Genomic DNA, 12,137 nt, shown 5'->3' with positions numbered 1-12,137 from the left:
GGACTTAGAAGTATCAAAATAGGTAAACTAGTTCTCGATTACAATTAAAAATTATCTGTGTAGGTGAAATGGATGAAATTCCCCCCTAAAGGGGTAAAATGGGTTAAGTTTGTATGGAAATTTTCTCATTTCTGGACTATGAAAATTGGTATACTTACAGGGTCCTGATTAGAAATAAAAAATGGTCTGCGTAGGCAAAGATATAGAAAGGAGAAGTAGCTTTCGACTAATAAGGGGGGAGTTTCTATGAGACTTCCTTATTTCTAGACTAAAAATATGGCTGGTCACAATTTGAAATGATCCGTATGGTGTTGGCGACTTCAATAGGGGAGGGGGTTTTTTCATACAAAATGTACACATAAAATTTGGAAATTAAATTGATATTTAAAATGATGTGTGAAATAAATTTACAAATAATTATGCAGTAGGTGCCTAACTTAAAAGTTACTCATTGGATTGTGCATAATAAAATCCATAATATTAATATAAGCGTAATTTTAGTATGATTATCCGTTCTTATTCATCTTTTACGTAATTTACAAAATATTATGAACAGTGCAATTTCGAATACATACTTCGGGTTCTAGAGTAAGATTCGGTTCTCGCCGGAAGCACGCGAGATAATTAATTTACTCTCGTGTTTTTTCATAAAAACTTTTCCTAAACTAGCTTCAAAATTGATAAAAAATGTTGTTTATAGCGAAGTACTTTAGTAAACTGTTTCCTATCGTTTACGGCAGTACTTCGCTATGCACACAGATACAAATGTCACAATTATAGCGGGGGTTAATTAGAACATATGCCCGATAACTAAAGTACGCGCGGACGAAGTCGCGGGCAAAAGCTAGTAATTATATAGATGTCGCAGAAGGGCTCAGAGCTTCATCAAGAATATTATCAGTGGGCATCTTTAAATATGGTTTGGATCCTCGAGGTAATAAAAGGCAGTTCTAAACTTGGTCTATTATTAATTACACTAATTATACTATAACACGGAATTACACTATAACACAATTTATGAGAAATTAAGAGTCAATGTCTCGGGTATCACTAATTTAGCACAATTAATTAAGGAACAATCAAGCGCGGAGCGCGTCCCAGAGGCGTCCTTACCTATAGTGCAGGGTGTGCGTTGCACACGGGCGCAGCGGTGTTAGGGGCTCCGGCCGAGGCAACTTTGTACATACCTATTCAATTTTGACCGCGCGCTTCCTAGATGACGCTAAAGTAATAATTGCACACGGGCTCTACACGGGCTAAAGACGCCGCTGGCGCGTCCACACACGACCGTATCTCGAAAGGGCTTGTGGCGGCCTGCTTCACAAAGTACTTTATACATATACTGAAAGCCTGCTTTACCGCCAAAACCTAAGTCCGCGCGCCTGCGCGATGCAGCGGACGGTTGTGCAGCAACCAAAAACCAACAGAGCTGTCCGATCTACTAGCGAGAGAAAAACCTCATACCAATTTACGTTATATATTTTATTTGTTGTACATACCTAATTGTAAATAAACTGTAAATAGTGCATTGCATCTTTTCTACCGACACGACAACCTTTTACCACAGGCTCTGTTCCCATCGGATGCAAACCCGCTGGAAAACCAAACTCGACCTTATATCGGTCGTGTGTGTGTGTGTGTGTGTGTGTGTGTGTGTGTGTGTGTGTGTGTGTGTGTGTGTGTGTGCGTGTGTGTGTGTGTGTGTGTGTGTGTGTGTGTGTGTGTGTGTGTGTGTGTGTGTGTGTGTGTGTGTGTGTGTGTGTGTGTGTGTGTGTGTGTGTGTGTGTGTGTGTGTGTGTGTGTGTGTGTGTGTGTGTGTGTGTGTGTGTGTGTGTGCGCGTGTGTGTGTATGAGTGCGCGTGTGAGTGTGTATGTATCTATGGGTGTCAAAGTTTCTGAGTCTATATGGGTGACAGTGTATGTGCAGGTATGTACGTTAAAGAGAAATGTTGCTGTCTTAAGTCAGAAGATACTCGGTATCATTATAATCGAGTTTTTGCAACCACCGTGAGACTTTCTGTTTCATTTGAAACCTACTTAATCTAATTATGTTTAAAACATTATTTATCTTATTATAAAGAAATGAGCTAGTGATCTGGAATTGTCTCGAAGAAAATTTAGTTTTATGGGGTATGGGAGGGCAAATTCTGTATTGATTTCTTTTAGTAAGATCTGGTTGCCGTACTTGCGCGTGCCTGCGCATAATGGAGCGGAGTATAAAGAGCTGTCTCACTGTCAACACTTCAGCGATATTGAACAGGTCTTTCGTTGGAAATATAAAATTTATGTAGTGTTATAAAAAGAAAGATTTAGAAATAAGTTTTAGCCGTTTATTGTGTACAGAATCTTCCAAGTTTAGGTATATTTTATACATTAGGCTGCTATTTACTCTTAAACTACTAATAATTCTCAAGCTATCTTAGCCGATATAGTTTTCTCTGTAAATTTGATATCAATTCAATTCAATTTTTGGGATTATAATGGCCCCATCGAACGATGCGATGATTCCGCCAATGTCGAGGTTGGATAAGTTACTATACCTAGTGCCATCCGTTGTATCTGGTATCCATAGCGACCCCCTCAATGGTTTTAAAAGACCTATCCAACGATACCCCACACTATAGGGTTAGTCGAGAAAAAAAATATCACCCCCACTTTACGTCTATGGGACGTCTGTTGTTTGTGAAATCCGATGTCAATTAATATAGGATTGATCAATTTACATGCAAAAATCAAGTCGATGTTTGCGGATTCTTAACTTACCTAAAATTGGGAAAGATAAAAACCTTATTAATACCGGTTGGTAGTCTAGTCCAGGGCTTAAATTATGTATAGCTAGTAACTCCTCAATCCTTATATCACATAAGATAATGTAATATGCCTATAATTTAGGTACATATTTACGTTGTGACTATTTTAGATTTATTTTTTATTAGTTATTTCTTTCAATAATAACGGATGAGTAAACAAATTAAATTATATCTTTAATATTATTCAAATTCAAAATTCAAATTCAAATGATTTATTCAGTAAATAGGCCGCAATGGGCACTTTTACACGTCATTTTTTTAAACTACCAGCGCTTTCGGAAAGACCATCATTGCCAAGAAGAATGCGCCGCAAGAAACTTGGCAGAAAGTCATTTTTTCATAAAAATATAATTACAAATAAAATACTTAACTATATTATACAATTAAAGAAAAAAAAATACAAAAATTATAATAAAAGAAATACAGTCCATTAAGTCGATTTGTCAGTAAGGTTTGTTTACTTATTCTTATTCATTGCACCTAGTGTAACATCATTCAAGATGCCTAATGAGTTCATGCATCAAGTTAGCCGACCGCGTTTTTGCATGTAGCGCAGGTAGATTAACTTTTCTCAGCGACTTATAATTGTTACGTTCATAAACAAAGTATGGACCCTCACGTCTACTCAAGTCTTATTACATTGTTCAATAACGATAGTTATTTAGTTGCTTATGAAATATTTAATTACTTTATTAGCTTAAGTGATTGGTTGTTGTGCTTGATAGTGGGTATGGTTATGTATGCATTAGGATGGTGTGATGTGATTAATGGCATCAGACTGTGGAAGCTACATACCAACTTCTTGTCATTTAAGTAAGTTACATCTGTATTATAGTCCTAAAATAGTTTTATATCGTGTTTAGCATCATAATAGAAGCAGTTATGTATGTAAAAACAGATGTTTTGGTGGGCGGAATGTCGATACACCCTCATATCCTAAATTGTTAACTTTACTTTACGTAAGTCAGTTCGAATAAAATCCTCAGAGCTACAAGCAGCGTTCCAATATTTCTGTCACCTGCACGCGGAAATAGAAATGGAAGTGATTTTTGAAATGAATGGTGTAGGGATTAACACGGACTTATATTTTCGATTTATTTACTACTATTAGAAACTTCAAATTTGGCATACAAGTGTAGTTTCTCGTAAATATATAGATAGCTAAAATCTGCTTTCATTATTTTAGGAAATTCCTATGAGTTGACGATAAAAAATAATTTTAACTAACTAGCTTTGACAATGCTTAACATAAAATAAAAGGAATTTTGGACCAGACCAAAAGTTTATGTAAGTATTTTAATTTCTTCAGAAATGTCATTAAATAAATATATCAGTATATATAATATGTATCGGAACGCACGGGTTTTGACAGCTAGGAGGGGAGAGACTTTTTGGCAAGCAAGCACATGGCGTGTCCTGTATTTTAAAATGATTTTTTTATTGAAATAAAAGTTATTAAAGCAGTTTCTGTTTATATTTTCTTGGTGCTCTGGGTCAGGGGCTCAGGACACAACAAATTGGCGACGAGGATGTCAAACTTTGGTCAAATAAAACCGTACACAGAAGGTGACGATGTTGATTGTTTTCTGGAACGGATAGAGCAATATTTCAAAGCCAACGATGTGGCAGAGACGAAACAAGTGTCTACTTTATTAATGTTAATCGACGAAAAGTCGTATAAAACTCTAAAAAGCATGTTCCACCCTTCATTGCCAAAAGACAAAAGCTACGGTGACCTTGAAGAAGCTTTGAGATTAAGATTTCGACCTAGAGTATCGTATTATAGAAAAAGGGCAATATTCGACAAAGCCATTAAGAATGAGGTGAAAAGTGTATCAAAATGTACTTGAGGCTTTTGAAGGTGGTTTCCAGGTGGATGCAGTGTACACCGACTTTTCAAAGGCTTTTGATAAAATCAATCATACATTACTTTTAAACAAATTATTGGAGATCGGTGTGCACGGTGACCTCCTTAGGTGGATTTAGTCTTATATCGAAAACCGCACTCAAGCTGTGGCACTGAGAGGATTTACTTCTAGATTTTTGCCCATTAGTTCCGGCGTGCCCCAAAGATCCCATTTGGGGTCACTTTTATTTATATTATACATCAATGACATATGGCAGTGCTTCTCTAAGTCATCGCATTTGGTGTATGCAGATGACACAAAAATATTTAAGATAGTTAAAACTGCTAGTGACTGTTTGAACTTACAAGAGGATCTGGGAAGATTTGCTTCTTACTGTCAATCCAATCAACTTCTATTAAACCCTGATAAATGATAAATGTCATGTTATAAGTTTTTCTCGCAAAAAACATCCCATACACTTTCATTATAATTTTTCTGGTACAGTTATGCGACGGGTTAACCAAGTTCGGGATCTGGGTGTGACCTTGGATACAAAGCTCAGTTTTAATCCTCACATAGATATTATCACCGCTAAGGCTTATAAATGATTAGGATTAATACTTCGACTTTCTAAGCCTTTCAAGCTCTCAAACACATTAAAAAATTTGTATTTCTTTTTTGTGCGTAGTATTCTCGAATTTGGCTGCGTTGTTTGGAACCCCCAATATAAAATTCATATATCAAGAATTGAAAAAATCCAGCGTAAACTTATTAAATCCCTTAACTACCGATCAGGTCTAAACCAAACAATTCATGTTTCCCTTCATAAACGTCATATCCTAGCTCCTCTTAAGAAACGTCGTGAATATCTTTATCAAATATTTTTGTATAAACTACTAAATAACTACATCGACTCATCAACCCTTCTTTCAAAGGTTAAATTGCAGACCCCTCGTCGTATCCCCTCTCGTCATTATTCCACTTTCCACGTCAGTTGTTGTCGTTCGAAATATGCGCGCAACACTTTTTTCAGACGGGCTTGTCGTAATTATAACAGAAATTTATGAACTTCATCATCGCTGCAAAGATACAGGGATTCACTACGGAATTTGCTCTTTGATTCCTCATCCATAGTTTAAAGTAAAAGTAACAGATTGTTTTCTTTTCTCTACATTAGATGGCTTGTTTTTCTTAGGAAAAAACCACCTAACGCATTTTTTATGCGGCCGTTCGGTGAAAATTGAAATGCTTTGTGACGACGAGAATATTTGTTTCTCTCTTTTTTAATTCTTTAATAAGTACCTACTATGTTAACGTGAATCAGCCTGAATTTCTATTTTCTGAATTTCTAACTCACTCGACTTTCGGAAACCTGGTTAGCAAACGATGTAGAAAATTAATGCAGGTTTTGCAACAATTGAGATCTATAACAATCAGGAATATCAGTAGCGATCTCATCAAAATTAATTTTATTCTCACGACCAGTCAAACAAGTAATGTTGTTACAAAGTCTGAGGTTACAAAGCTTGTTACAAAATTGTTGTTATCAACTTTGTCCCGACCCGAAATAGAACAACGGCGTTTGTAGTCACAGTGTCGGTTACCGCATCAAACCCCTAAACGGTAAACATCAGATAAGACTTGCATCATACTGTGAATCGCATGTTGACCAATCCCAATTAATTTTACAAGGTTATGAAATCTTTTGCCACTAAATTTGTTAGCTAAACTTTCCTTTAACACTCAGCGCCAGTATCAAAAGAAAATTGATAGGACTGCCCGTTATTAATCAACTGCCCACGTGGATTAACCACACTGCATTGGTCAACTCGGTAATTTTTTCGTCGACGACGAGGAGGCCTTATTGAATCGCTTATATCCTCCATCACTGGATTCAGAAAAAAATCTTTTTTAAGTGATAAATCGCATTGAGTTCTCGTTGCAATTTGCCGCGCGTTATAAGATCATGCGTAAACGCAATCCTTTTGATGCGATCGTCATACTGCGCCATATGAGCGAGCACAGTAGATATCGCAATCTGTTCGGTATCTAAATTTTTCCACTTTGAGGTAAGCTAAGCAAAGCATCGTAATTAATCGGGATGCGTATGCAGCTGGGCGTTCGTTTTCTTTAGGGCGGCTAGACTGCATATTAACAAGCGTCGCTGCTGTCGTCTCCTGCGTTTCATAGCGTCCTTCCATAACATCCCAGCATATGATATCTGCGAGAACCAGAGAGACGCATTCCCTTTGAGCGCTGTGCTTAGAGCTAAGACTAGCGCACTACCCTGTATAGATCGTTCCGATAAGCACAGATCTACAGTATTGCAGTATTGCAGCTTCGGGTGCATCTGGATTGAAATCGGGTAGTTTTATGTTGATAGAAGTCGCCAGCACTTTCATGGCTTCAATTAAACTTAATATTTGCAAGTTTTGCGTTCTCATCTGCCTATTCTGCATTTGCAATATGGTACGCCAGAGTTCAGTGTTCATTTCACTTTCACTATTTCCATGATTACCTCGAGGCGATCCCACTTCTGATGTTGCAGAAAGGCTCAGAGCTTCACCAAGAATGTTATCAGTGGCCATCTTTAAATATGGTTTGGATCCTCGAAGTAATAAAAGGCAGTTCTACACTTAGGGGCTGTTTCACCATCCATTGATTAGTGTTAACTGGCGGTATGATGTCGTCTCTATTTGTTTTGTTCGAATAGACAGAGACGGCATCACACCTAACCGTCGGCTAACGCTAATCAATGGATGGTGAAACAGCCCCTTAGTCTATTATTAATTACACTATAACATGGAATTACACTAAGTATAACACAATTTATGAGAAATTAAGAGTCAATGTCTCAGGTATCACTAATTTAGCACTATTCAATTAAGAAACAATCAAGCGCGGGACGCGTCCACACACGACCGTATCTCGAAAGGGCTCTGTTCCCGTTCGGATGCAAACCAGTAGTGTAGCACCATGGCCTGCTGGCAAACCAAACTCTACCTTATATTGGTCATGATCCGACATAGATATATACTTAAATGCATATTAAACACCCAAGACCGTAGAAGAAACATTTGTATTCCATACAAACATCTGCCTTGACACGGGAATCGAACCTGGGACCTCAAGCTTCGTAGTCAGGTTCTCTAACCACTAGGCCATCTGGTCACCTCAGATGTGCGAGCATGTTTTGCGAGGAATGTGTTTCTCATTAACCAATACAAACAATTATTTACCTCAAATCATTCCGCTCAGTTGTTTTAACCAGGCATGTGCTGGGTGAGGATAGGTAAATGAAGTGTTTCTATTGGTTCAGGAAAAGCACATTCTTCGTATCGCAAATGTGGAAACGCAACCTAAAGAGGGGCAAGCTGGGAATTTGCCCAGAGCGGCCAGTAATACCTAACCAATAACTGCCTACCAATAGTGTATGTACAGGGTGGCGAAAATTATCTTTGCCAGGAATGGCTATATATTTAGCTTGATTGGGCTCTGTCTAGAATAACAATGTCTAGGACAATAATTAGGGTTCTGAATCACACAGAAAAAGTCATCATCATCATGTCAGCCGAAAGACGTCCACTGCTGGTCATAGGCCTCCCCCAAGGCTCTCCACTCAGACCGGTCTTGTGCTTTCCGCATCCAACGTGATCCCGCGATCTTAACCAGATTGTCGCCCCATCTTGTTGGAGGCCTACCGACAGCTCATCTCTCGGTCCGCAGACGCCATTCGAGAACCTTCTGACCCCAACAGCCATCAGTCCACAGAAAAAGTGCCTAGGATGAATGGTTATCACCAGTACTTCCAGACTTACCTGAAAATTTATGCCATAATATATAAAAGTGTCAGATAAAAGTCATGAAACTTTAAAAATTTGGAGGTTGGTGTTGTATTGACGACCAGATGGAGAACCTGACTACCAAGGTTCCGGTGCGATTCCCGGCTGGGGCAGATATTTGTATGAACAATGCAAATGTTTGTTCTCCGGTTTAAGTATGTATTTATCGATACTAGATTTTTATCCGTTGCCTAGTATTCATAGTACAAGCTTTGCTTAGTTTGGGACTAGATCAATTGGTGTGAAGTGTCTCATGATATTTATTTATTTATTTTTATTGGGTGGGACTTCGTTTTTTTTCTAAATTTTCAAATCATAACCTGAAGGCTGGATACAACAAGCAGTGAATGGTGATGAGGTTAAATCGTACAACGCGCGAGCCGTGCGACACATAGCCGGGTCCAAATTAAACGAGCCGCTCGCGAGGCAGTCGTTTTAGGTTCGATTTGAAGCCCTATGTCTGAACATCATACACCATATGTATTATTATTATTGCCCTTAATGGCGCCCTTAAGGCTTGGGCCAGTGTCACCTATGCCTCGAGAGGCAGCTCGCACTGTGTGACATGGCTATATTGTCTGTCTGACTGACTGACCGACCATTTTGTTTTCTTTCAGGAAACATACCTTATGACGATGGAAACTTTTATGTTTGTTGTTATTATTCCCTCAATGGCGGCCTTAAGGCTTGGGCCAATGTCGTAAAATAAGCGTGTGACATGCTTATATTAAAATGGATGAAAAGGAGGCCTACTAAAAAGTTATAATAAGAGAAAACAATAACACGTGAATAGCGAACAAATCCCATTGAAATTCCTTATCGAAATTACATATTTAAAAATGACATTACAGACAATTTAACTTTTTCGATAACATAAACAAAAGAAAGACTTAATTGTACAACTTACTGCTTCATGTTTCCTGTTGTTTCCTTTTATTTTCAATTCAATAACAAACTCGTACTTGTACCAAACCATAGAGTAAGATAAATATACCAAACGAAGCACAGACATAGAAAAAGCTGTAAAATTGCACAGATAGTACACAAATGCATATTACCATAGATAGAAGTAATAAGTAAGCGCTCATTAGTGCTCAATAAGATTCACTATTCAGTAATGTTGCTAACATTGAATCTCATAATTTCGTTTCTTGTTAACAACCTTGAGCAGAATCATCATACCACTGAATTACTTTTGGCATATTTTTTTTCTATACTATATCTTCTCATAATTTTGTAAAGCCTAAACTGTGTGTAAAGCAGAATAATATCATCACATAATATCGATGAGAATAATATTTATATGTTCGAATATGCTGAAGCGTTAAAAACACCCCAGCCTTGTTTTAATTGTAGTTTCTATTAACCAAACCTTTATTGGCAGTATTTGGCAGCAGTAAGATTCTGGCGCTTCGCCGGCCGCTACCACGGCACGCTCGTTTCGCTCGCTTGGCGCGCGCGCTATTATGGTCACAACTCTAACCTAACCCAACCTACTATGTAGCTACTGTCCTATTCTGGCGCTTTACCTGCTGCTGTTACAGCACGCTTACTTTGCTGGCCTTACTTTAACCTTTAACCCATTCTTCTGGTAGCTGTTAAATCCTTTAACTATGTCATTACGCCATTTCAGAGTCAGCGCTATTTAAAATTCCGTGAAAATACAATAGTCCAAACTAGTATTTTGCTATGCTATTATCTATATATATAAAAGAAGAAACTGACTGACTGACTGACTGACTGACTGACTGACTGACTTATAGATCAACGCTCAGCCCAAACCGCTGGTTGGAATATATATTCCTTAATAGATGTAGACGCGGGCTAAGAAAGGATTTTTCGAAATTCCCACGGGATAGGGATATATCTAAACTTTTTTCGCTTGTTTGTTAGTCGAATCTCTGAAACTATTGAGCCGATTTTAAAAATTCTTTCTCCTTTAGTAAGCTACATGTTAATTTTTATCCGGGATAATATAAAATTCCCGCGGGATAGAAATAAATTAATTCAATTTCGGAGCTGATTAAAAAAATTATTACATATTATGTGATACGACTATCTCCAAATGACAAGGCTACTTTTTCTTCGGGAAATTACAAAATTCCCATGGGATAGAAAAAACTGAATGCAACTTCGGGGATGTTTTTAAAAATTCTTTCACCAATAGAAAGCTACACTATTCCTCTTTAGTATAGACTACTCTTCTTTGGGAAAATGCAAAATTCCCGCGGGATAGAAATAAGTGAATTCAACTTCGGGTCTGATTTTAAAAGTTCTTTCACCTAAAGTAAGCTACAGTATTCCTGATTGACATAGGATAGGTACGTTTTTCCGGGAAAATGAAAAATTCCCGCGGGATAGAAATAAGTAAATTCAACTTTGGCACTGCTTTTAAAAATTCTTTCATATGATATAATTGACTATCCTCGATTGACAAAGGCCACTTTTTTTCGGAAAATCCAAAATTCCCATGGGATAGAAAAAACTGAATTCAACTTCAGAGCTGATTTAAAAAATTCTTCCACCAATATAAAGCTGCACTATTGCTGATTGGTATAGATAACTCTTCTTTGGGCAAATGCAAAATTCTTGCAGGATAGGTAGAAATAAGTAAGACAATCCAAATTCGGAGCTGATTTAAAAAAAATTCACTGATAGTAATCTGCAGTGTCTCTGATTGACCAAGGCTGCTTTTCTACAGAAAAATGCAAAATTCCCGCAGGATCGAAATAAGTTAATTCATCATTGGGGTTGATTTAAAAAGATATTTTACGGAGCTACATTATCCCTGATTGGCATACGCTACTTTTCTCCGGGAAAACGTAAAATTCCCGCGGGATAGCAAAAAGTGAATTCAACTTCAAGGTGGATTTATTTATAATTCTAACCTAACTCTACCTGAACAGTATACCATGTCTGGCTGACTGACAGACAATGCATAGCCAAAACTACTGGTGCTATAGACTTGAAATTGGCATAGATGGACCTAAAGTAATACAGAGGTGCACTAGGGAAAGATTTTTAGAAAATCCCATGGAATAGGAAAATATCTCAACTTTGTTTGTTTCTTTGTTTGTTGGGGGTATTCTCTGAAACTACTGAGCTGCTAAAGCTACAATATCCCTGATGGACAGACTTCTTTTTTTTTTAATGCAAAATTTCCGCAGAATAAAAATAAGTGAATTCAATTTCAGGGCAGATTTTCAAAATTCTTTCAATAATAGAAAGCTACAATATGTCTCTCATCGACAATTAAGAATATTAAAAAAGGTCATAAGTAACAGTAATTCATGTCCGCGGGGACTTTACAATTTCTCTAGATACAATCCTATATCCTATATCGTGTAGGAAGTCGCCGGCAAAAGAAACGCGTAGCACTTTAACGTCTTTAACGTTTCAGCGAAACAGGGTTTCAGAGTTGGTACGAATTATGAATGATTAATTACGTGTGTAGGTTGATTTTTGAATTCCAAAATGTGCACCATCTGTCTAAAACAACGTCTTACTGTATTTATATTTCCATGTAATCCTCCAAAAAATCAATCAAAACACGACAAAAAGGATCGCAGAAAGTAAATGTATGTTAATTGTTACCCCTAATTTAACGCGAGCGAAGCCGCGGGCAAAAGCTAGTACCA

At 37.5% G+C, this 12,137-nt stretch overlaps 1 protein-coding gene across 3 annotated transcripts in view; it reads right to left on the bottom strand.

Annotated features, from left to right (window-relative positions):
- Jarid2 (Jumonji, AT rich interactive domain 2) overlaps positions 1–9,496 on the bottom strand; it is a 61,941-nt gene extending 52,445 nt beyond the window's left edge. For 2 of the 3 annotated variants that reach the window (XM_074100696.1, XM_074100687.1), the window contains exons 1-2: positions 9,407–9,485; positions 8,359–8,475 (exon numbers count right to left, since the gene is read on the bottom strand). In XM_074100696.1, the coding sequence (XP_073956797.1) occupies positions 8,359–8,390 (32 nt within the window). In that variant the 5' untranslated portion in view covers positions 8,391–8,475; positions 9,407–9,485. Of the gene's footprint in view, positions 1–8,358; positions 8,476–9,406 lie in introns of all 3 variants that reach the window. The other variant, XM_074100705.1, reaches the window with a different exon arrangement.
- Between the last annotated feature and the right edge of the window lie 2,641 nt (positions 9,497–12,137).

The sequence above is a fragment of the Choristoneura fumiferana genome, chromosome Z (assembly GCF_025370935.1).
Source record: "Choristoneura fumiferana chromosome Z, NRCan_CFum_1, whole genome shotgun sequence".
Lineage (NCBI taxonomy): Eukaryota > Metazoa > Arthropoda > Insecta > Lepidoptera > Tortricidae > Choristoneura > Choristoneura fumiferana.
Note: the sequence above shows the minus strand (reverse complement) of the source record. Positions and strands in the feature narration are given on the sequence as shown.